Source organism: Triturus cristatus, chromosome 9 (assembly GCF_964204655.1).
Source record: "Triturus cristatus chromosome 9, aTriCri1.1, whole genome shotgun sequence".
Taxonomy (NCBI): domain Eukaryota; kingdom Metazoa; phylum Chordata; class Amphibia; order Caudata; family Salamandridae; genus Triturus; species Triturus cristatus.
In genome coordinates this window covers 845414988-845441051 of record NC_140592.1, presented here as the reverse complement: position 1 = coordinate 845441051, position 26064 = coordinate 845414988, and the positions used below count along the sequence as shown (strand labels likewise).

Genomic DNA, 26064 nt, shown 5'->3' with positions numbered 1-26064 from the left:
GTAAGTAGGGTAGTTGGAGGATAGGTAGGTACCCCGGGATTGGGCACAGAGGGCCGTGGGGCGCCGGGTGCAGGGGTGCCTTTTGATGTCGGAAATCTTACCCTCTTGTTGATCGCGGTTGGGGTGGCACTCGGTTCTGAGGCTGCAAGCTTCTTCAGGATAGTCGAGGGGGGTCCTTGGGTGCCGGACTCTGGGTCACAGTCGCCGTGGGGTCGTCCTCGTGGGTTTAGTTCACTCCGGCACCGGCCAGGCTTGGCGAGTGAAGAGTGGGCTGGGATCGCGGTTCCGGGCTGCTGCCAGGGGTGAAAGGTAGGTTCTGAGTAGAGCCTCTACTCGTGGGAGTCCCAGGGGATCAGAGTTCAAAGGTAGCCAGGTCCTCCGGGGTTTCTGAGGTTGCTGGCCACAAGAGATGCCGGGTTTGGAGCAGGAGCAAGTCCGAGGTCGACAGGCCGGTAGGGCTGGGGCCAAAGCAGTTGGTGTCTCCCTCTCCTTCGCAGCTGCAGGGCAGGTCTTCTTTTCTTCTCGCTCTTCTTGTAGTTTCGGAATCTGGAATCTGGGGAAGGAAGGTTCAGGGTGCCCCTAAATACTAGATTTAGGGGAGTTACAGGTAGGTAAAGGCCAGGGACCAATGGGTCCTTGTCCTGGGGTGGGTACACCCCCTATCCTGCTCCTCTCCTGTGGGAGGGGGGCAGTAGCCTAATCCTGATAGGGCAGGGCCTCCCATCTTCAAGATGGCGAGAGCCCGGAGATGTGCTTCACCTCGCCTCCCCCACCTGAGGGGTGGGGTGGGCAGGCTGGCACATCCCCTGTCCTTGTATGGGGTTTCCGGCCAAGCTTCCCGCCAGAGTGGGGGGGTTGCAGTGGCCTGGGGAAACTCCTAGAGGCGGCAGGCCTTTGAAGCTTCCCTTTGCTCATCCTGGGGGAGGAGATCTATCACCTCACCCAGGATGTGCATTGTTGCAGGCCCGGGAGAGCAGGGGCTCTCCCACCCAGGGGTCCAGCAACGTGTCTGCTGTGTGGCAGCCTGGGCAGCCTCAGAGCAGACATGGATTGTAGGTTAGTTGTAGGAGGGCATCTCTAAGATGCCCTCTGGGGTGCGTGGTACATTAAATCTCACACTGGCATCAGTGTGGGTTTAATGTGCTGAGAAGTTTGATACCAAACTTCCCAGTCTTTAGTGTTGCCATTATGGTGCTGTGGAGCTCGTGTTTGACGAGCTCTCAGCACCATGTACTCTGAAATGGCAGCACTGCACTTACAGTGCCCGGGAATGGACCTGGGTACTGTAGGGGCACAGGGCTCCTGCTCCTGTGCCCACACCATGGGCATAAGGCACCCAGCCAGAGGGGTGACTGACATATGTCTTGGCAGTGTGGGTGTTGGGCATGGCACACAGAGATGTGTGCCATGTCGACTCTTCATTTTGTCCTGCACCCAGACACTCAGCCTGCAAAGGCAGTGTGTGTGTGTAAGGGTACAGGGCCCCTAAGGGTGGCACAATCAGTGCTGCAGCCCTTAGGGGTCTTCCCTGGTCACATGGCCCTGGGTACCTAGGGTACCATTTACTAGGGGCTGACATGTGGCCAGGGTTTGCCAATTGGGAGTTTGTGTGTTTCAAGGAAGGAACATAGGCCCTGGGCACCTGATTGGCAGGAGTCCAGGGTACACTCAGTAAAAGTACATTCAGCAATTTAGCAAAAAGTGGGGGCATACCATGCAAGAAAGAGGGCACTTTCTCACAAGGAGGTCCTGGGGGGAGAGTTTCTTCTACTGCCAACAGTGGCCCAGTTGCGTTTCTCACCTTACTACAAGGCACCTAGAGAGCATACGTCTAGATTTTTACTTCATATTTTGTAGAAATAAATCCAGATACACTTTTGATTGACATTCCAGGTTATTTGACTTTTCGATCATCTGAGTAGTGAATACGGGTCTTTAGCAGTACAGCGGGAATTTGCTGACAATTGGTGTAGCACCTCCATGTATATGAGTGTACAAAAGATGCATCCAGTGCGTTGGGCAGGAGAAAAGCTGTGCTCTTAGTACATGCAACACTATTATAGTTCCTTGGCTCAATCTGTGAGCACTAACTTGGAGTACCTCTGTCCTCCTGCCTCTTCTAGCCATTTTTCACCACTGCAGTTACACTCTATTGCACAAGTTGCTTTCTGTATGATGTTCTGGAGCCTGTCTTTTGGACGTTCATATCCACTAGGGTGAGATTATACGTCAATTCAGAGAGTTGCTACAACCTAGAGTATAAAAGGTGGTACGCTTGTGATGGTGTTTGTGAATAAAGTGCTTTGTATCACCGTTTATTATTTAGAGCATGAATGTAAATTAACAAATATATCAATAAGAGCAAAATTTAATCTCACAGATTCTCAGAGGGATAGGACTTCAACCTCCCTGTTATTGGCCCACCAGTTGCTCACTGGTGACTTGGAACTCACATATGATTCCAATCACACTTTGAACCACGTTTTATTGTATTGATCACTCGAAAGTAAAAATATGTTTGAGGCGTGTGAGCTGTAGGTCACATGCTTTGCAAAAGTCTGCCATCTAGTGTTGGGTCCGGATGTTTGCACTTTGTTTTACTTCTAGGAAGTCTTTTACAGTCACGAGGTAGGTGACTCCTCCTTTCGGTGATAGTGCGCATAAGCATTGACTCCATTGTTAGATTTTTTTTTTCCGTCATCTGGTTCAGGTATTAATTGCTGCACTCCAGTTTGACACAGTTTCTCGGGTTCTCCTCGGTGGGCAATACACTACCCTCAACGGTATTGATTCTCAATCGCGTTTCCCATTCTCCGCGTATCGTATTGTTTAAAAAAATAATTCGATTGGAAAACTCGTGATCGGCCGTTGGGCCTACATGCGTCAGGTCTGCTCGAAGTCGATGGAACGGACTCCATTTTAAATTCTGTCCCGGGTGTTGCGCTAAATATCCACGCACCGACTTGCACGAAGTGTGTTACTTGTGTCTTTCCCCGGAACATAACGAACAAAACTGCGACACGTGCAAATCTTTTTGAGCAAAGAAGACGTTCCATGATTATCTGGCTCAACGTCACAAAATGTGCCAACGAAGAGGCTCTGCTCCGGATCTTTTTGGAGAAGATTCCGAAGAAGTCTTCGATGCGCAAGGAGCCGAAGAAGAACCCATTTCCCTGTCCAGCGCCGAATCAGACATGGGCGAAGATGTTCTGCAGGGTCAACACACCGTGAGTACTAATACTCCCCTGCCCCAAACTGTGTACAAGAAAAAGGCTCCAGGCCCTCCTGCGCCTTCGGGCCAAGGTCGGCACCAAGAACATGTTTCCATGTTTCAGGCTCGGGACTGAGTCTGCCCCATTCGTGCACCGATCCGAAATCTTCAGCACCGAAATCCGAACATAAATCTTCAGAGGCGAACACTTCAGCGCTGAAACATTCCGCTCCGAAAACATCAGCACTGAAAGACAAAACAGCTCTGTTATAATAAAGATGAAGCCACAAAGGTGAATAAACTGTAGCCTTTATTCTCTGACCATCCGCTCTCACAGCACTGATGGAATTCACCTGAACATTCCAAGGTGAGCTCCCTGGGGATATACCATATAACAGGAAAGGAAGGGGGTTTGGAACATACCAAGTATTCTGAGATTATAACACATCTCCCTTTGCAGGGATTACAAAACTCTTAAATACATGCAGTATTTACAACTCTATCTTTGCTCCATGTTTGTCCGTTGTCCAAACGAACTACACTTTTACCTGTTACCTCTACCCTTTGAGGTGCACCAAATTTGCTCGTTCCAGGTTGTACCCTACCAGGTTTTTTAACGCACACTTGTGCTTGAGGTTTTATCTCCACTTCTTTTGCTCCATGTTTTGCATCATACCATGACTTGTATTTCTGTTGATGAGACTCTACTCGCTCCTCCACACGCTCTAAGTCAGGTACAACACTTTTTCCCCCACCCAACCAACTTGGGTGCATTTTGGTGCTGGGTTCTCTCCCTCTAAGATATACAAACGGGGATAACCCTGTGACTAGGTTGGGCGTAGTGTGGTATGCCCACATAGCCGCTCTCAAAGCTTCCTCCACATTCAAACCATTGGCAATAGCAAGTTGTATGTGCTCTTTGATCATACGGTTTGCCCTTTCTACCAACCCATTTGCTTTTGGGCAATAGAGAGCAGTCCTCTAATGTTTTATATTGTGTTCCTCCAAAAACTCTCTCATAGACTCTGAGACGAACTGCACTCCATTGTCCGTTACCAAAGTGGCTGGGATTCCTTCATACACAAATATGTTTTTCAGAAATGCTATGAGATTGTTAGTTGTGGTGGACGCTGTGAATTTGAAATTCACCCAATGGGAGGTGTAATCCACCAACACAAACAAGAATCTCTTCTGTGGCCCCAGGATGTCCATGGGACCGACAATGTCCATGGCCAGTTTGGTCCACGGAGTCTTTGGCACGTCGACAGGGGCCAACGGAGCTCTATGAATGCTTTTGCTTTTATCGCTCCTTGCACAGCTGACACACTCTTTTTTACTGTACATTCCACTTCTGCATCCATTCTGGGGAACCAAAAACAGCTCCGTACTTTGTTCTTAGTGAGGCTTCTGCCTAAATGCCCTTCATGGGCCAGATTTATGATTCTCTTCCTCAACCCTTCGGGAGGAACAATTTTCTCCCCTCTTTGTAAGCGTCCAGCTATAACTGAGAGTTCAAATCTTACTTCCCAGAAATCTTTAACTTTGTCAGGGACTTCAGAAATCTTCTCCGGCCACCCCTTGACCATGAGTTCTTTCAACATGTCCATAGTCTTATCTTCCTTCATGCACTTGTCCCATTCCGCATCAGACAGCGAGGGTAAATGCACCGCACAAATGGGTACATCAAGAACTTCTTCACTTAGACCACCTCTGATCGGTAATCTCGACAAGCAATCTGCAATCACATTCTCTGGACCAGGAAGGTATTCAACCCTGAAACAAAAGTTCTCCAAACCCAGCACCCATTTGCCTATTCTTGGGGACAAGTTCTGTGCTTGTTTTGATGAAAATATGAAAGTCAGAGGCTTATGGTCCGTGTGTATGGTGAACTTGCTACCCCACAAAAAGAATTTAAAATGGTGGACCGCCCAAAAACACGCCAAAGCCTCCCTTTCGATGACTGAATAGTTGCGTTAAGGCTCACTCAAGGTGCGGGAAGCAAATGCAATTACTCTTTCTTCCCCATCTCCCTTCTGGGATAACATGGCCCCTAAACCCTTGCTAGAGGCATCTGTGGTTAAGATGGTTCTCCTTTTGGGATCAAAGGTTCCCAATGCTGGTGCCTCCACTATGTGTTTTTTTATTAGTTCAAAACTCTCACTGTGAACCTTCTCCCACACAAAAGCCGAACTTTTCTTAAGAAGCTCTCGCAAACCTGCACACAAATCTGCAAAATTCCTGACAAACTTAGACATGTACTCCACAAGACCCAAAAAGGATTTGAGCTCCTCCTTACTTGTTGGGTGCGGGGCATCGCTGACAGCCTGAATCAAACTGTGTTTGGGTCGAAACCCTTCTTTGGTGATAGTGTGCCCCAAATAGTCTACTGATGTGACCTTAATTCTGCACTTGTCTATCTGTACTGTCAGCCCTGCATCAGATAGTCTGCGACACACTGCATGGAGGGTAGCATCGTGTTCCTCCTCCGTTTCCCCATACATCAATATGTCATCTTGGAAGCAGAGAGTGTTCTTAACACCTATCAACACTTGCTGCATTATTTTCTGGAATACAGAGGCTGCTGAGGCCAGCCCAAATGGCATTCTCACAAACATAAACGCCCCAAAAGGCGACGTGAACGCTGTCAATGGTCTCGATTCCGGATGCAGCTCAACTTGATGATACGCCCTGGACAAATCGATCACAGAAAAATAACATGCCTTGCCCATGGTACTTAGCATCTCATTTATGTTGGGGAGAGGAAATCTCTCCACCCAAATGTTTTCGTTTAAGGAGCGAAGATCCACACATATGCGAATACCTTTGCCATTTCCCTTTGATTCCAAAACTAAAGGCGAAAGCCATTCCGTGGCCTCGATGGGTTGTATGACACCTATGTCACACAGCTTATCAAGCTCTACCTTGAGTGTTTCCCTTAAATGGAAAGGTACTGACCGTGTTCTGTGAACCACTGGTCTCGCCCCTTGTCTGATTTTGATTTTGTGCTGGAATTCACATAACTTGCCTAACCTCTCACTAAAGAGTCTGGGGAACATTTTCTGTAAACTTGTCTCTTCGCTGGCTCTGTCAACCATGATAACTTGGTTCTCCTTGTTTGGATCTAAAATAATCCCCAACTCCCTTTGGTGTTGCCACCCAAGCAGATTGGCCCCATGCTCCACAATGTACACATTACCTTTTGTGATCCTCCATTAAAATCAATGTAACTGTTCAACATCCCCACAAGGGGAATGGGATCTCTCGTGGAACCTTCAGGTGTGATATCAGGAGTTTCTAAAACTTCTCTGGATCCGCCCAACAACCCCTCAAAATCATGCACATTCACTAACGTGAAGGGGGAACAGGAGTCTGCAAACACCTCAAGCGGTTTGTTATTGAACAACACAATACACTTAGGGTAATTTTGTTTAACCCCCACAGCCGTGCTTTTCACTTGGAAGACATACTTGGCTTGATCATCTTCTCCACTATTCACCACATTCACAGTGTAGCTTGCCCCTTCCCTGCATACCCTTGCTAAATGGCCTCTCCTATTACATTTTTTGCATAAGACATTTCTGGCTGTACACATAGTTATTAGCAAGATGGTTACTGCTTCCGCATCTATAACATTTTAAATTATGCAAATCTCTGTTAGTTTTAGGGATCTGGGCCTCCTTTGTGCCCCATTTGTTTGCCAACTTGAGCACCTCATTACCCTGCTCCTTCACCTGTACTGCTGCTACAACTTCGTCTCTAGCTTTCATCTCTTTAACACATTTCGCTGTATGTTCAATAGATTGGGCAATAGCTACTGCCTCTTTCAAAGTGGGGTTTTTCGCCAACAGCTTTTCTTGAACCCTGCTGTTGTTTGTGCACCTAACTAATTGGTCACGTATAAGTGAGTCATTGAAGTCCCCGAATTCACACAGTTGGGTAAGACCCCTTAACGCAGCAATGTAGTTACTGATAGATTCACACTTCCCTTGTACTCTGCTGAAAAATTTGTGTCTCTCCAATACCACATTTATCTTATCCCCAAAATGTGCCTCAAGTTTCATCAAGGTCACTTCAAATACGTCAATCTCTTCTTCCTCTTCCACTTCAGGTTCAGGAAGAGTCTCATATATTTTTCGCCCATGAACGCCTAAATTATGCAAAAGAATGTGCTGTTTCCTTACAGCCGAAAACCTTTCACCACCCATGGCGATTAAGTAGGACTCAAAAAGTTTTTCCCAATCTTTCCAGTGAATCTCAGGGTCACCACAGACATTTAAAAAGGACGGGGGTTGGCTCATCCCAGGCGTGCCCATGGTGAACTAGTTGCACGACACCACTAAACCAGAGATGTACCTCTGAAACAACGCTAAAGTAGAAGTAATGAAGGAGCCTGAAAAACTAGAGAATTTGAGGTGTCACACAACGCCAGGATAGCTAGAATACCCCCGTACCACCTTCCAAACAGAACTAGTTCCTTTGCCCTCTTAGTCACTGGAATCGCCTAGACGACTCACCAAAACGAAGGAGAAAAGTACCTGATGTTCCACTGGACCCCCTGCACACGATGAAAATTCCGTTGAAAATGACAAGGATGGCTCTCATGTAGTTAAGCGCCAGACACACAGGCTGGAACTCCTATTTTCACCAGAACCAAATTTATGAGTTGGCGCTCCGTCCCCCTGCACACGAAGACAATGAAACTGATCGAAACAACCCTGAAGCGGCTGGGGCGCCGGACCGCTGACTGAACTTCCTATGACAGCGCGGTGCTTAGTGGCTGACGCTGTCTCCTCAGGAGGAAATTACCTCACGGGATGTCCGCTGGTGCCTCCAGACGACGCGTGGATCGGAGCGCCGGGAGCTACAGATGCAGCTGGAGTGCATGACCGCTGACTGGAAGCTCTTTAGACCCACCGGTGTTGAGAGGATGGCGCGCCGTCTCCGCCGACAGATTTCTCCTCACAGGACGTCCGTTGGTGCCTCCAGCGACGCGTTGCTCGGAGCGCTCTTGACAACAGGAAACTCCTATACCTTTAGACCTGGACCCACCGTGCCGTGGATCAGGTACTCAGTGGCACTTTGAAACGGCTGGCGGTCGTCACATGACAGACTCCGCATGCCCTCTATAATTCTCCAAACACACTTGTGCAAAGTGCTTAAATCGAAAACTATTAATCACTGCGAACCCTAAGATGCCTCCACTACATCCCCGACGGGATGCAGCTGCCTCCCCGGTTCTCCAGCGTCAGATTCTGTGCCCGAAGGTTCACTTACGAACAGAAAAGTCCAACTACCTCAAGGATGTCACTTGAGGGTGTCCACTGCGCCGATAAGACGGTTCAAACTCGCACAGCACTGGACTGCTGCTCGTCCCTTCCACTCTGATCTGCTTTCGGCACCCCGCAGAACTGGTGCTTGTAAGTAATTATCCTTCTTTCCACAGTTGAAGAAAGAAACACCTCCAAATATTTTTCCTTCGAGAGAATAAACAGAGGGGTGATGGCCAGCTGCCCCCTACGCAGTCGTCGCCAGTGTTATAATAAAGATGAAGCCACAAAGGTGAATAAACTGTAGCCTTTCTCTGACCATCCGCTCTCACAGCACTGATGGAATTCACCTGAACATTCCAAGGTGTGCTCCCTGGGGATATACCATATAACAGGAAAGGAAGGGGGGTTTGGAACATACCAAGTATTCTGAGATTATAACAAGCTCCACCCCCCCCCCTCCCATCCAAGGAGCCTCGTTTCGACTACCGCCTTCCAACACGGACCCAAAACAGAAAGAACTTGTAATTAATCCTAAAACTGCTCCTATTCATGTAAAATTACCAACTAAATGGAAACCAGAGATGTTAGAAGCTTTCAAAATTCCCCTCAAAAAGAAAGATGTGGCTACTAATCCTTTCCCTCCTCCCCCACTTCTCCACTTGACCCTAATCTACTCATTACTCCTACTATTTTACCACAACCACAGTCACCTGATAACCAGGATAACCAGGATGACTGGGATGTGGATGGATATGCACCAGATGACCATGACCCCGATGCATGGGATGATTATAATACAGATCCTAACACTGACAATGACCCAGGCGTATACCCTACAAAACCATCTTCCCCTGACAGCAATATAGGGTACATAGAATTAATTAACAAGGCTGCTCAATATCACGGGGTTCAGCTTCACAAAGAAACTCTTGAGGATTTTCTCTTTGAGACATTAAGTTTTTCTCAAAGAGCAACTCAAACACTACCCACAATATTTTTCAAGGACCCGGTGCGTGCTAAAATACTAACACCACGGGTAGATAAAAAATACAAACCTGCACCTACAGACCCTGTCTACATTAAAGGCCAAGTTCCCTTAGACTCCTTAATGGTTTCGAACGCGAGCAAACTCCCAAACGGGAGAAGCCTCTCCTCCTGACTCATAGATGCCTCGGGCAAAAGGGTAGCTGCACAAGCAGCCAATCATTGGCGTATTGCCAACACCCAGGCTCTTTTAGCAAGGTATGACAGGGCTCACTACGACAAATTAGCACAACTGCTCAGTTCTTGCCAGACTAACACAAATCAAAGGCACATGATTTAATTCATGAAGGAAAATTAATTTCCAACACTTCCATTAGATGTGCTTTAGACGCAGCTGGTGCTGTCAACACCAGTGTTTAAGACGACCCACCTGGCTACGATGTTCTGGGTTTAAACCCAAAGTCCAGGCTTCCATTTTAAACTTACCCTTCGATAAACAATACCTCTTTGGTCCTGTGGTGGCTACTTCTTTACAGAAGATAAAAAAAAGGCACGGAGGTCGCAAAATCCATGGGGGCTTTGCTGTCCCCAGCTGTTCGGGGTTCCTTTTGCCGCTCCTTTTCCAGGAGAGGCTCAAAAAAATGTATTCACAGACACCTCCTCTTCCTACAAAGGTAGCAATCAGTCACCCTCATCCAAAGGTAACTTTAGAGGAGGATTTTGAGGCAATAATGGCAAGTGAAGGGGCAAAGGTAACACACCCCGTACTTCCCCCTGCAGCAAACAAACCGTGATTTGCCTCCTCTTCCCCCGATCATTCCACACCCGTCGGGGAACGTGTGTCTCAATTTCTTCCCATCTGGAATACAATAACATCAGACAGATTGGTCCTAGAAATTATCCAATCTGGTTATTGCTTGGAGCTTACTGACCATCCCCCCCAAACATTCCTCCAAGGACACACACAATGTCACCAGAGCATTTAGAGCTTCTCGTACAAGAGGTTCACTCTCTACTGCAAAAAGGAGCTATAGAGCCCGTCTTATTACAATATCAAGGGCATGGGGTATAGTGCCTATACTTTATCATACCCAAAAAGGACGGCTCTCTCAGGCTTATATAAGACCTCATAGACTTAAATGTCTACATTCAGTCTGATCACTTTCACATGGTAACACTCAAACAAGTGCTCCCACTCCTTCAGCAAGGTGACTTTCTGTCTACTTTAGATTTAAAGGACGCATACTTCCATATTCCAATTCATCCCGCTCACTGCAAATTCCTAAAGTTGGTGGTAGCAGGAAAGCATTATCAGTTCAAAGTGCTCCCATCTGGCGTAACTACTGATCCCAGAGTATTCACCCAGTGCCTGGCAGTCGTCGCTGCACATTGACGAAGACAGCATATTCATGTCTTCTGATATTTAGACGACTGGCTCATCAAAGCCAGTACTTTCACAAAGTGCCTCCAACACACTCCAAGAACACTAAACTTAACTACACAACCTTGGATTCACAGTCAATCTGTTGAAGTCCCATCTCCAACCCTCCAATATGCAAACGTACTTGGGAGCCACTATAGATACACAGAAGGCTCTAGACTGTCCCAATCCAGCCAGAATTCACAATATTCAGGCTCTAATTTCTAACTTTCAGCCCAACCACTCATTACCAGCTCGGGTATTCATGCGGCTCCTCGGAATGATGGTATCTTGCATCATGATAGTTCCCTATGCAAGACTTCAAATGCGTCCTTTAGGAAAGTGGCTCTGTATATACTGTTCCCAAATAGGTACAGTGTGTACAGAGTCCACAGTCCCCAGAGGTTTGGCAGAGGCTAAAGTTAGATATAACCTTACTCTCTAAAGTGGTAGCTTGGTTGAGCAGTAAGGAAGTATCAGAGGACAGTGTAAAGCATTTGTTGTACACACTCAGTCAGCCAATGGTCTCACACGCTCGAGAACTGAACTCTAGGCCAATGGTTTGTATATAAAAATATATGGTTGTTTTATTTTAGAACCAACAATAGGTATCAAGATATACTTTCTCAGAATGAGATGCTTGGGTTAAATACTTTTCAATAGGCAATAGTCTTTTGAATGCAATAGTTACAGTTTGTTGCAATTGGCAACCCAATTCAAACACAATTTATACATTGAGCTCAATGGGAAATTCTAAGTAAATGCAATTGATTACTTTTAGAATTACTTTTCTAACTCCAGGACTGGATCCTAGATTCAGTCCTGGGACAGTTCCTCGAAACAGGTGAGTAAATACGTTTTAGTTACTGTTGTGATTTTAAGCAATATTTTGGTATTTTAAAAGTTGACAAACTTTTTCTAATAAAATCACCAATGTTATCCTATGGGAGGAAATTCACTTAGCAGGTAAGTGGGGTTATTCTTACTTTTTCTAGCTCAGTGTTGGATCCTGGATCCAGCACTAGTGTACCACCTGTAAGCCGTTGAGAGAATGCGTTTAGGTTATACAGGCGATATTTAACGAATATTTGTAAGTTTGCAAAATCGACACTTAGAAACTTTTTCAGCAAAAACCAGGCAATGTTATCCTATGGTAGGAAATTCAAGTTGCAGGTCAAGTATGTTCTCGTTACTTTTGTAATCCAGTGCTGGGCTCCTAGGCTCAGTACTGGGACATCTATCTAAACCAGGTGAGTAATTACGTTTTCACAGTTGGAACGATTTTGAAAGAATATTTGTAGTTTGCAGAAATCGACACTTAGAAGAAATTTCACAGAAAAACAGTCAATGGTTTCCTATGGAAGAAAATTGAGTTAGCTGTAAGTATGGTTGTAATTACTTTTCAGGGTCAGTGCTGGGCACCAAGATCCAGCACTGGGATCTCTCCTAATTGCAGGTGAGTATTTTCGTTTTCGTTACTCGGTAGATTTTAGGTGAATATTTTAAAGTTTAGAAACTCCACACAGAAGAATTTCCAAGTGAAACCAGCCAATGTTAACCTGTGGAAGAAAAGTGAGTTATCGGCTTTTGAGTAAGTACTCGACTGGCAGAGTGAAGGTTCTGGGCATAGACTCGGGGGTCTCCCAGGGTCAGGTAAGTACAGTTGTTACACCCTCAGCGGCACAGGGGCAACCGGGTGCAGAGTGAGGTAGGCCCAATGTTATCCTATGGGAGGCAGGGGGCCTGTGGTTGGTGGCTGCTGGCTAGCAGGCAACGCGGCTGTGGGAGCTGGGCTCCTGGTCACTTGCTCATGGCAAATGGGGAAGTAGGTTAGAGTAGAAGCTGCACTGCCAGGGCCACTCGGGTGGCTGGGTGCAGGGTGCTTTTGAACTGTTGGGCGCTCAATGGATTGCAATGGAGAAGCTCAAGAACGAACAAAGGCTGCAAGCTCTCGGACGAAGCTTCTTCATGTGCGACCACCACTTCGAGAGGTAAGTTGGGTAGTTGGAGGATAGGTAGGTACCCAGGAGTTGGGCACAAGGGGCCGCAGGGCGCCGGGGTGCCTTTTGGTGTCAGGAAATCTTACCCTCTGTTGATCGCGGTTGGGGGTCCCTGGTTCTGAGGCTGCAGGCGTCAGGAGCGTCGAGGTGGGTCCTTGGGTGCTGGATTCAGGGTGACAGTCGCCGGGGGGACGTCCTTGTGGTCTTTGTCCACTGCAGGCCAGGCTTGGCGGGTGCAGTGTGTGCATGGTTCGCGGTTCCTGGCTGATGCCAGGGGTCAGTTACTTGCTTTGAGCAGTACCACTGCTCGTGGGAGTCCCAGATGCTTAGAGTCACAATGAATAACGAAGGCCCGGTTATCGGGCAAGGAAGGTAAGCCCTTATGTATTTGTGAATCCTGTAATTTTAGGAACTTTAGATTTTGTTACCCCGATAGTTGATTTCACCAGAAGGGTCCCTGTTATTATATTTCTTTAGGTGCATTTCCTAGAGCACCGGGGCATCTAGGACTCTGACGCTTTTATAAATTGTGTAGCAGGACTCCCATTTAAGGCCTGAGTATATGGCGCCTCGTGTTGGATGCATGTTTACATTCATCGGAATAATTGGGCACTAGGTTAATAAGTAGAAAAAGCACTTGGATGTTTGATTTAGGTTTTCTTTTCTTGTTTTTATTCTCTCTTTCTCCTAGACTTGGCTTTTTTGTGCACTTGGTTATTGTTTGGCTTTACACATAAGTCTTGCACACTAGATTTCGGGATGGTAGTGGATGGCGTGGAGACAAACTGGTTTTTAGTATATTCTTTGGGCAGCCACCGCCACCCACCACCTTGTCGGGCGTCATGGAGGGTTGTAGTAGTATTATCAGGTTATGACCTTCTAATATTATATTTTTTGTAGTGCGTATACAATTATGTATTAACCCTGTCCTGAGGAGGCCGAAGAGGGAGTAAGGCCGAAACGCGATTGCGTAGACATTTTCAGAAGGAGGAGCCGCTGAAATAGAGTAATGATTGGACATTCCACAACAGTACTCTTGAGATGGTTTACAATAACTAAAAGACTCTCAGTGTACTATTTGGACTACCTCTAAGTGGTTCTTTCGGAATTATAAGGAGGACACTAGTGTAAATTATTTGTGTTTTTTGCTGGGGTTAGTGTATTTGTACGAGTTTTTTTATGTTAGTATATGTTATATGTACAATTTTTGTGTATATATGTAGTGTTGCCCTCTTCTTGATTAGATGCCATTATTTATGTAGATAGCAAAAAATGTTTTGATATAATCTATCTAGAGAGAGAGTAATTAAATGTACTCTACTCAAATATATTGTGTGTATTAATTCCTTTATACCATTTTTTCTGATTGTATATAGAGTCACAAGGTAGCCAGGTCCTCCGGGGTTTGTGAGGTTGCTGGCCATGGGAGATGCTGGGATTTAGCAGGAGCAGTTTCGAGGGCCGACAAACCGGTAGGGCTGGGGCCAAAGCAGTTGGTGTCTTCCTCTTGTTAGCAGCTGCACGGCAGGTCTTCTTGCTTCTTGTTCTTCTTTGCTGTTTCGGAATCTGGATCTGAGGAAGGCAGGTTCTGGGTGCCCCTAAATACTAAATTATGGGGTGTTACAGGTATTTAAAGGGCAGGCACCCCCTTTCCTGCCACACTCCTGTGGGAGAGGGGCAGTGGCCTAGTCCTGATTGGGCAGGGCTCACCATCTTCAAGATGGCGAGAGCCCGGAGATGTGCTTCACCTCTCCTCCCCCACCTGAGGGGTAGGGTTGGCAGAGGCTGGCACACCCCCTGTCCTTCCTTGGGGTTTCCGGCCAGTCTTCCCGTCAGTGGGGGTTTAGAACCGGAAGGGGCCAGTTGCTGAGTACAGCAAGTGGCCTGAAGAAGCTCACAAAAGCCTTTGAAGCTTCCCCTGCCCATCCTGGGGGAGGAGACCTTGCACCTCGCCCAGGATGTGCATTGTTGCAGGCCCAGGAGAGCGGATGGTTCTCTACCCAGGGGTCCAGCAACATGTCTGCTGTGTGGGAGCCTAGGCAGCCCCTCAGACAAGACGTGGATTGTAGGTTAGGTTCAGGGGGCATCTCGAAGATTCCCTCTGTCGTGCATTGTACATTAAATCCTGCACTGGCATTAGTGTGGGTTTAATGTGCTGAGAAGTTTGATATCAAACTTCTCAGTCTTGAGTGGAGCCATCATGGTGCTGTGGAGTTCGTGTTGACGATCTCCCAGCACCATATACTCTTAAATGGCAGCACTGCACTTACAGTGCCCAGGAATGGGCCTAGGTATTGTAGGGGCACAGGGCTTATGCTCCTGTACCCACACCACTGGCATAGGGCACCCAGCTAGAGGGGTGGCTGATGTATGCCAGGGCAGTGTTGTGTGTTGTGGGCATGGCACACAGGGATGTGTGCCATGTTGACTCTGTTTTGTTCTATACGCAGACACTCAGCCTGCAAGGGCAGTGTGGGTGTGTCAGGATACAGGGCCTCTAAGGGTGGCACAATAAGTGCTGCAGCCCTTAGGGGCCATCCCTGGTCACAAGGCCCTGGGTACCTAGTGTACCATTTACCAGGGGCTAACATGTGGCCAGGGTTTGCCAATTTGGGTTTTGGTTTCAGCACAGTTTTTAGGGAAGGAACATAGGCCCAGGGCACCTGATTGGCAGGAGCCGAGGGCACACTCAGTCAAAGTACATTCAGCAAAAAGTGGGGGCATACCATTCAAGAAAGATGGCACTTTCTCACACATCCCCTTCAGGAATGTTTAGCACGTCAGTGGAATCAGTCTCTGGGTCAATTTGCAGATCTAGTGTTGATGGACGGCCGCACTCATCGATCTCTGCAGTGGTGGAATCCACAGAACCTTTCCAAAGGACGGCCTTTCATAGGCCCAGTTCACCAGACAGTGCTAACAGCGGACGCATCGCTCAATGGTTGGGGAGCTCATCTCCAAACTCTCACAAATCAGGGCTTGTGGGGTCAAAAGCAAAAGCAACTCCACATAAATCTATAGCTGCTAGCTGTCTTTCTAGCGCTCAAAGCCTTCCAGACTCACCTTGTAGGCAAAGCTGTCCTGATACGTGCATTTAACATGACAGCCATGTATTACATACAGAAGCAAGGGGGGACACACTCTCTCCAACTGTCGCACCTTGCACAAGCCAATTGGAAGTGGGCCATTCCTCACAAGATTTATCTCCTTGCTGAACACCTTCCAGGAGTAACAATCACAGACAAAGACAACAGATCCATGAGTGGGAACTTCACCCTCAAGTTCTCCTCCAGTTCTTTCAGATGTGAGGCTTCCCAGACATAGATCTGATCGCCACAAATCAAAACGGAAAAATGTCCAAACTTCACCTCCAGTTATCCACACCCACTATCCAAAGGCAATGCTCTATGGAAGAACTGGTCAAAGATATTTGCCTATGCTTTTCCGCCTCTCCCACTCATTCCACTAGTGGTTCGGAAACTCAGGCAAACATCCCTCACACTAATCCTGGTAGCTTCCACATGGGCCTGCCAACCCTGGTTCACTACACTGCTGGAACTCTCAGTAGTTCCTCATCAAAAATTACATCTTGCATCCAGTCTTCTCACACAGAGCCATGGAGAGCAAAGACATCCAGATCCCAAGCCACTAAACCTTGCGATCTGGCACCTAAAATCCTAGACTTAAACTATCTCAATCTTCCACCAGATTGTATGAATATCATTAAAGAGGCTAGAAAACCTACTATAAGAGCTTGCTGTGTAGCAAAATGGAAGCGGGTTGTTATTTATTGTAATAACAACCATATCACCCCACTTGATGCTTCACTTCAAAATATCATTTATTTACTAAATTTGCAGCACTCAAATCTAGCATATACATCTATACGTTTACATCACACGGCAATAGCTGCATTCCTATTCCTTCAGAATAGACAACATCTGTCTCTTTTCAGATTGCCTGTTATCAAGGCTTTTATGGAAGGACTTAAACGAGTTATTCCACCAAGACTTCCACCTGCCCCAGTGTGGAATCTTAATATTGTCCTTATCGGATCAATGGGCCCACCCTTTGAACCATTGCATAAATGTGAACTTCAATTTCTCACTTCAAAAGTTGCTTTCCTCATTGCTATTACATCACTGAGGAGAGTGGGTGAGCTCCAGGCACTGACCATAGAAGAACCATTTTTACCAAACAAAGTGATTCTTTGCACTAACCCTAAATTTTTACCCAAAGTAGTATTTACCTTCCACATCAACCAATCCGTTGAGTTGCCCGAGTTCTTTCCTCAACTGGATTCAGTGGCAGAACAAGCTCTACACACTTTAGATGTTAAATGAGCATTACATTATTACATAGAAAGGACAAAACCTTTATGTAAAACTAAACAACTCGTTGTTGCTTTTGCTCCACCACACAAGGGCAATCCCATTTCTAAATCCGGTATTGCAAGGTGGATAGTCAAGTGTATGCAAAAGCAACAAGCATTTGCAATGCATTAGGTCTCGCATTTGCGAGACTTTGAGCTACTGGCATTGTAAAGGACAAACCTTTTATCTATTTGTTGGTTTTGAAAACAAATAAATAAAAGGCATTGTCATTTTCAATGCCAATAGCTTAAAACTTTGCAAATGCGAGACCTATTGCATTGCAAATGCTTGTTTTTTGTGGCATGGATGAATCAGCTGTCCAGTCAGGCTAAAAGGGAGAGCTTTAAGCCCAAACACAGTACATTCCAGGAATAGACAGACTGAGCAGCAGCAATATAGTGCCTCATTTTATCCCAAGGACGCTTCTAACCGCTCAGTTTCCATCGAACCTCGACACAGGTTCTTCATGCAGTTCGTCTAACATTACGCATGGCGTCAACGTGCCAAGCCAGGATTTAAATTTGCAAACTTTGTAAGTCCAGTGCCAATGCACCACAACTTGGCAAATCCCCCAGCCGTTTCCAAGTGAGGAATATTGACACTCACTGGTGCTTAATTTGTGCTGATGGTTGCAGGTGGTAAAGTCGGCATTCATTTTAGAGGATCGGGAGATACTTTTCATCATCAGACTACTTTAAGTCAGATCAAGAGACTGGCAAGTAAGGGAGAAAAGAGGAAGAGAAAGACTGGACAATAGTGACAAATTCAGAAAGCAGGGATAAAATCGGGCTCTCCGTTTTGGCCCTTACTCCCATGGTAAACGTTTTCTTTTTTTTTTTTTTAGCTCTGTAGCAGCACCACCCTTCACGGCCTTTGAGGTAACGTGAAAGAGACCTGTTATACTGTTCTTTCACAGTCTCATCATTTCTGAACTGAAGCGTTTTCAATGTTATATACAACGAAGCTGTTGCTTATTTAGCTTATACAACTAACACCCATCGACAAAGTCAATAATCCTGGTTTTTTATCAGTGTAATGTTACTTGTATTGTTTATATGGATGCAATGACAGAAGCAGCAAATTTACCAGTTGGGCGGCACACTATACTAAGCGCAGATTTTTTTAGCATACCAGTTTTTAAGCCACGTCCTTAATGACGTCGGCCACTGCCCTTTGAGAGCCCCCCCCTGCAGTTCTTTCATCCCACTTAAAGCCTTGCACCTATCAACCAAATGGGAGCCTCAGTGCGCATGTAATTGTCCTGAGTCAGTAGGTCACCCTGAATTATAAGGCCAGAATCTTGGCCCAACACGGCAGCAGTTCTGATGGTACTTCATTTACTGACTTTTATGCCTCTGAACTTGGGGACAAGTGAGGACAACAGGGCGCCTAGAATGCATGAACAGGGTGGTATAAGCTTTGGTCACAAAAAACTCTCTTGCGTGCAAAAAGCACCTTTAGTTTATCGGCTTTCGCCGGCTCTTGAGCCCTAGCGCCTACAGTCTATTCAAATTACATTACGTGGAACAAACACACGATGAACAATTCGAGACCGGTCCCCTTTAAGAAAAAAAGTTGAAATCTGACATACTTTGGATATGAGTTTCTAAAAACAGGCTCGGGCTCTATCCACACGCGTGACATGGGGTCGCTTGGCAGGCACTGTGGACACTTTCCCAACGTGTCAGAAGAATTCACTGACATTTTCAACAAGTGACTGCCTGCACGCGCGGTAGGCCCCCTCTTCACGCCACATGCGCAGGGGTACCTAGAGGGTTAAGTGACGCCGGCCTGGCACTGAAGTGAAACCGCGTACATCCAAATGACAGGCAGCCCTTCATACACCAAACATTTCCCAAAACCCAGAGTTCTTCCGAAAACCAGGGTAAACAAAACAAGCAGCAGCTAAGCTCACCCCTGAGCGCCGCCTCCGCCAGAAGGACACAGCCTTTAAAGGGACAGAGAGAACGAGGAGAGGTCGCCGTCGCTCCACTCGGGATTGTGCTTGACAGTGGCCCGTACCTGCGGTGCCACGCCGCAGCTCGTCAGCAGAAAGCGTGCTCATCTACGAGTCCGCCAGGGCCTAAAGGAGACAGGGAGTGAACAAAAAAGCCTCACTTTCAATAGAAAGCGAGTCTTAAGCATAATGTGTGACGCGCGCCAATGAGAAGCACGGACGGAGCTTCCACCCCATTTCCGAAGTAGACTTGACAACAATAGATCTCGCAGAGCGAGCAACGCATGTGCTGCGACGCTAGACTAGACCTAAAAAGGACAATTCCCCCTAGAGTGCATTCCACTCACAAAATAGGGGCTTCTATGGCTTTCTTAGGAAACATTCCTATAGCTGACATCTGCAAAGCTGCAACATGGTCTACACCACACACATTTACAAAACACTATTGTGTAGACGTGTTAGCCAGGCAACAAGCTAATGTAGGCCAGGCAGTTTTACGTACACTCTTTCAAACAACTGCAACAGCTACAAGTTAGCCACCGCTTAGGGGGATTACTGCTGTATAGTCTATGCAAAGCATGTGATCTACAGCTCACATGCTTAGAACGGATAATGTTACTTACCCAGAAAGCATCTGTTCTTGGCATGTAGAGCTGTAAATTCATATGATCCCACCCACCTTCTCGGATACCTGTACCTGTTCCAGTACTATCTTACTTGGATACATACACATGGACATCTCTATTCTACTCTTACTAACTCAATTCTCGCCCTCTGTGGGAAAACAATTGAACAATGGAGTCGATGCCCATGCGCACTAACACCGAAAGGAGGAGTCACCTACCTTGTGATTTGAAAAGACTTCTTCGAAGGAAAACAAAGTGCAAACATCCGGACCCAACACTAGATGGCAGACTTATGCAAAGCATGTGAATCTACAGCTCTACATGCCAAGAGGACATGCATTCTGGGTAAGTAGCATTTTCCTTTTCTGATTTAACTTGGCATGTTTCATAACTTTCATAACTTAGGTCTAGATGTACAAAGCATTTCTGAATTCACATAATCTGGCTGTTTGTGACCGCAGAAATGCTTTTTGGGATGAACAAAGCCTAAATTGCAATTCGGTAACTTGTTACCGAATCACAGCTTGAGTTTTGTGATTCAGTATTTGGAAGGGGTGTGTTGAGTTAGTCTCTTCCTAATATCGAATTGAAATGGTACGTCCGAATGTTTTGTTACAGAAATGCGGTCGCAAGCATTGACAATTTATCACCATTTGGAAAATGCTGCCTACTCTTAAAAAATGAAACTTCCAAGTTTCATTTTTTGCTTTTTTAACGCATCCTGTTTTCTTTTAAGTAAAACAGGCGTTTAAACAAAAAAAAAGCATTTTTTCAAAGCAATCGCAGACATGATTGTCTGCTGATACCAGCAGGCCACCATCCCTGTGTTAGCTGCGATTCCTAATGGGTCACAAAGTGCAGCCTACTTCCTTAATATTCATGAGGTAGGTGTATTTGCGACCCAGAAATAGCGATTTCTTAATTGTGATTCGCAGGAAATCGCAATTTGGAGATTGCTATTCATAACTTTCATACATCTAACCCTTAATAACGGACACAGGGGTTGGAGCAAGGTGAAAGAATGATTTGCCTCAGCCCCCCCCCCTTTGTGAAGCACGCAAAAGGATGATGATGCTCTGCAGTTGTTAGACTTCGAATGGTGCTTAAAGACCGTGCAGATGGCAAAAAGATGTTTTTTAATGATTAAACAAAGTTTAAGGATTCATTTGTTCCTAAATGCATGATAAACTGAGTAGAAGTGCATGCTGTTTATCCGATTCATGTTAACATCCTTAATGTACACTATTTTCCATCTAGATTGTATCTGCAGTGCAGTATTGCCATCAAAAACGTATTGTTCATAGGGATCTCAAGGTAGGTAAAATGCAATTGTTTGACTCCATACCTGTACCCTTCAAATTAACCCTGTTTTATAGGTAAAAGTATTTTGTGTACATTGTGTTCATCTTCAATATCTATTTAATAGTATCTTGAAGCTTTACTTTGGTATCTGCAATAGAAGATAAAGTATGAGACCTGACATTCTTAATGTACCCTACATCAAATAATGTGAAAAGCAAATGTAATCAAAAAGAATCATAGAATAACAAAATAAGGGTAGAGTAATAGCAGTAAGATGTAACCTAATCATAGAACTAAAGTGTACTCTAATTTATTGTGACTAGAATCTATGCAAATGATTTTTAGATCATGGATTGCTCATTTTTAGTTGGGTTTTGAAACTGTTGTATTTTTAATTAAATTTTGCTGAAACCCAATGATATAATTGCTAATGGAAGATTAAGAGCATACAAATCCTCGTCTATGGTTTTCCTCCCTGGACAGGTTCACTTTTAACTTGCTTCTGTTTTCTTCATCCAACAAAGTATATTTTGTTTGCCTTGCATGCCGAGATAGTAATTCTTGAAAAATAGAAGGTACCAGACTCCATCAGTTGCATCCAGGAAATGAATGGCTGGAGTTTCTCCTCATATTAAAAACAAACAAACTCTGGACTTGTACAGTGAGAAGCTTTATTCTATGGGGTATGTGGTTGGCTTTTTTCATAATTGTTGGAGCTCATACAGCAACCCAAATGCAGTGAAACTACAGTGTTCTTTATTGGCGAAATGTATTTTCTGTTTACTGGTGGGCACATGAAGTGTCATTCCGAAAGGTTCAGTATTTCTTTTGGTAAAATTATGTTCATTCTGTTCCAAGATCATATTTAAAAAACCGAAGGCTAACTTGTTGAATGAGGTATACCTTACCGTTCTGACTTTCTAAACTTTATTTGAGCATGTTCTGGAGAAACTTGAAAAATATTCTTGTAATAATATGATGATGCTTAACTGTTATGGACAATTTTTAGGTGCAAATTAATTTTCTGGTTGTCCTGCTGCCTAGTTGTAGTTAAATGGATCATGAGGTCTAATGAGGGATGGTTATTGGTGTACGTAGAAAATCTGCATGGTCACCCCCAATTTTTTTATGTTTGCTGGGCCCTATTTTTGCTGGCTGGCTTTAGAACTTTGTGCCCTTAACCTCTGCTAATCAGTAGTAAAGTGCCAGAGCTCCCCCTTTAAACATTGTTGAACTGGCATATTTCTAAAAGGTATATTTAACTTTCCTATATATCCCTAGTATAATTTTGTTCAAAGTGTACCTTGGGCCTTGAGGTTCAGTGCTACTAGTGGACTGCAGCACCTTTTATACCACCTACTACAGTACCTAAGTAAACATGGCTTCAGGCATACCCTCTGTAGCCTGACTGCTTCAATGTGACCTGTTAATAATCCCTTTTAAATATTAAGTCGAACATATGTGAGCACTGTAGCCCACAAGGGTGCATGGTATTTAAAAGTGGGACATTTGAAAATAGTATCTTGGTAATGGAATCAGCTAGAAAAATAAGTAAATCAAATTTTTTAAATTGTTATTAAAAATATAATCTAATGGGAACGTCTAGTTTTTTATAAACATTAAGGTAAAATAACTTTCAGAAAGTTATCCTTAACTGGCCTGACCTGTAGGAAGACCGCTTAGCATATGTCTCTGTCAGCCTGTGCTCCGCCATGAATGTGTTAAATGCATCCAAAGAGCAAAGAATAGGCTGACCTGATTGGACAGAGATTACTCCGCTGAACTACGCAGAGGATAGATGGTGGGGGCTGTGGGCATCGTATTTGACACTTCAGTTTCACACATCCTGCTGGACAGGTCTGTTGAGCCCCATGTAACATGTGAGACACTTTAAAAGGACAGAACAAGATTCTGAGACAATTCTTAAGGATCCCGCTTCTTTTTGCTGGAGGACCGCGCTTTTGGCCTACTGGAGTACCGTCTGGATTTGTTGTGAGCAAAGTGCCTGCCTCAAACTGGATTTTAGTTCTAAATCTAGGAGGACACTAGGATTGCTGTGGTACACTGCCCTCACATACACCCAGCATTCAGAGCCCAAGTTGAGTGTGGAAGAATATTTTTACCATCTTGAAAATGCCCTGAGACAGCATTTTAGGCCTGGTTGAAGTGAAGTAAACAGGACCTGCTTGCTTCAGGGAGATAGGGCAGGTAGTAGATGGGGTTACCCCAGGGAACTTTAACCCTTGTTTGTTGCCAAGGCACTCGGGCTAAGGTTCAGAGTATGTACAAATGCTCTTAATATAACTGCTTTATGAACTCTTCCATTCCCATCTGTTGTATTAATTTTGTTATTTTACTTCCATTACTTCCTATCCTCAATTCTGCTGCTGCCTAAGTTCTCTTCAGCCACCTAGCATATTTTGAGACACCTGTGTGTTATGAGTGGACCATACTTTATTTCTGCATGGCTGTGAAAATCTATCCAGCCCTACCCCTGTTTGTTTTCTGGTTTCCATTGTTTTCAACAGTTTAGGGGTTACAACCGTGCATGGCCACTGGAAGGGTTCCTAGTGTTTTGTGATTTGGTTGATATCTGAGCTGTATGGGTGCCCTCCTGAATGATAGCTGTGTACCCCCTTTTCAGAGTAAGCGTGTCTTCCTCTCTAGCAACACAAGCTATGTGATGACTTGATGGTGATAGTAGTGGGTTTCTAGTCTGTGGTGGAGGCTTTGTTTAACTGTACTTCTGTAGTAGGACCAAGCACCGGTTAAAATAGTCTCCTCCGGTCCCATAACATTAGTCTTCTCACATGAAAAAGTATAGGGGCCATCAGTGGTGGGCATGGTTGAATAAAGGTCTGTTGAACCCTACGTCTGCTGCACAAAATGGTATTTTAATTTGTGTTAAACTAGTGATGTCCATCTCTGGCAACCCACTTTTTTCCTTAAAGCACCTACACTGCCGCCTGTTTCTCCCCCCCCCCCCCCCCCCCCCCAAGCTGTGTATCTGGTAGGTATGCGAGTTATCCCACCTTTCCCTTAGCTTTAATGTAGATTCATCCTTTTGGCACAAAACTCAACCCTCTCCCTGTTTCGTATATTGTGGCCATCTCCCTTTTCAATGACCATTCAGACTGAGGTCAATGTACATCTCACCAGCCCAAACTTCTGTTGTCGACAATAGTCAGGGAGGCTACAAAATCCAACTAATAGAAAATTACCCTCCAGGATTGTGGAATTTCTTTAACTTTTGAAAGAAGCACACCTTCTGGTTGATTCTGGCACCTCTCCTAAACATCCTCTGGCCCGCTCAGCTAGAACTAGGTTTATCTTTGTTGCCCATTCTCCATGGAACTTACACTTCTTTATAAGGAAGGAAGACAACTGACCAAGAGTGGAACCCCTGTTTAGTTGCCATTCTTCTTGAGGCTAGATGTCTGTCTCTGAAAACACGTGGAGTCATCTTGCATTTATGACCTGGGAAGATACTCGGTCCATTGGCCTTCAGGAAAAGATAGACTGCACCTGCTACGATGAGTTTACCAGAATCTGAGGTACAGTCACACGTTCCAGGTACCTGGAAGGACTGTCATGCAGCTACCCCGTGGAACTGAGCCTAGCTAGGATCCATGTGGTTGACTGTGCCCAATGAGCCTGGATGAAAAAAGATCAAGGGGGTTGAGGGCCAGCTTCTCCCCCTTCATTATAAAGACGGTCAGCCTGCATAGTCTCTTCCCCTTTGAAAAAACATGGCCTGCTTTAACCCTAAAGGACCAAGAGGCAAACTGTTTTCAAACCCTGGCATGGGGACCAATCTATTATACTAGAGGTCACCCTGATCCCATAACTGGTTGAACTAGTCTTACCCCTGAGAATCTGTGTATATTGCAGGTTAAAGTCTCTGTTCCCTTTTCTGGTTCGACACCTTCAGTCTGACCTCATTCATGGGGGCAAAGGGACAAGCAAGAACTGCAGGGTTCCACCCTTGATGAATGAGGTAACTTGCCACTGTGTGTCGTGGGGTCCGTCTCACTGTGGCTAAGCAAACTGGATCTAGTACAATCCTTTTCTTTTATTTTTTGTTTTACTCTAGCCTCCGGGTGGTGAGGGTGAGCCATCACAGGCTTCTCAGGAAAGTTGTATTTGGGGAGCATGAGCTTAGAAGTAATCAATCAACAGCCGTAATAACTTCAAAATCCAGCCCATTGCTAGTCATTTTAGAAAACAAACTACTCACAGCAGTATTCAATACTGCACAGTTTAATCAACTATAGAGGGTAGAGATCTTGAGCACGATTCCCTCTTGTGCAGAACACCTGCTGATTCCTCCTTGTGCTACCTCCCACCCAAGTGGCCCTTAATAAGCTGCCCCCTCCCTACCAAAAATAATTATGTAAGAAGCAAGAACTTGTTTTGGGTGGAGATTCTGCTACCCCACAAGTCAGATCGGTTCAATTGTATCGCTTGTTCATCCCCGTGACTGCCCACCAGTGATGTAGTGGACAGAATGACTATCTATTCAACTCTCATATTTCAAGATGCATAATCTTTACCCTGCAGCCAAAGGCCTAACATTCTTGGAGGCAGCTGCTGGGAAGCCACATGAGTGCCCAAGTTCAGTCCAGCATTGATTGGCTGCCTTGGCCCTCGGCTGGTGGGATGGATACAGCCACCCTTGGGCGGCTGGCCGATGTAAAAGTGCATACAGTCACCTACTGGGCCGATACAAATGTCGCAGCATTTACAGCCTCGACCGTGGCGATTATATTCACTAAGGCAGTTGCAGCCACAGTCGGGCTGACACATTAACCACAGCAGTTGCAGCCATGGCTGGATGGACAAATCACCATGTCAATTTCATTACACGAACGGAGGCTACATTATGCAGATCTTTTAATGCAGTCTCCAAGCAGCCGCATAC

At 45.5% G+C, this 26064-nt stretch overlaps 1 protein-coding gene across 3 annotated transcripts in view; it reads left to right on the top strand.

The window, feature by feature from the left end:
• MARK3 (microtubule affinity regulating kinase 3) overlaps positions 1-26064 on the top strand; it is a 696418-nt gene that overhangs the window by 79360 nt on the left and 590994 nt on the right. For all 3 annotated transcript variants that reach the window (XM_085626305.1, XM_085626304.1, XM_085626306.1), the window contains exon 7: positions 21099-21155. In XM_085626305.1, coding sequence (XP_085482431.1) covers positions 21099-21155 — 57 coding nt within the window. The remainder of the gene's footprint in view (positions 1-21098; positions 21156-26064) is intronic.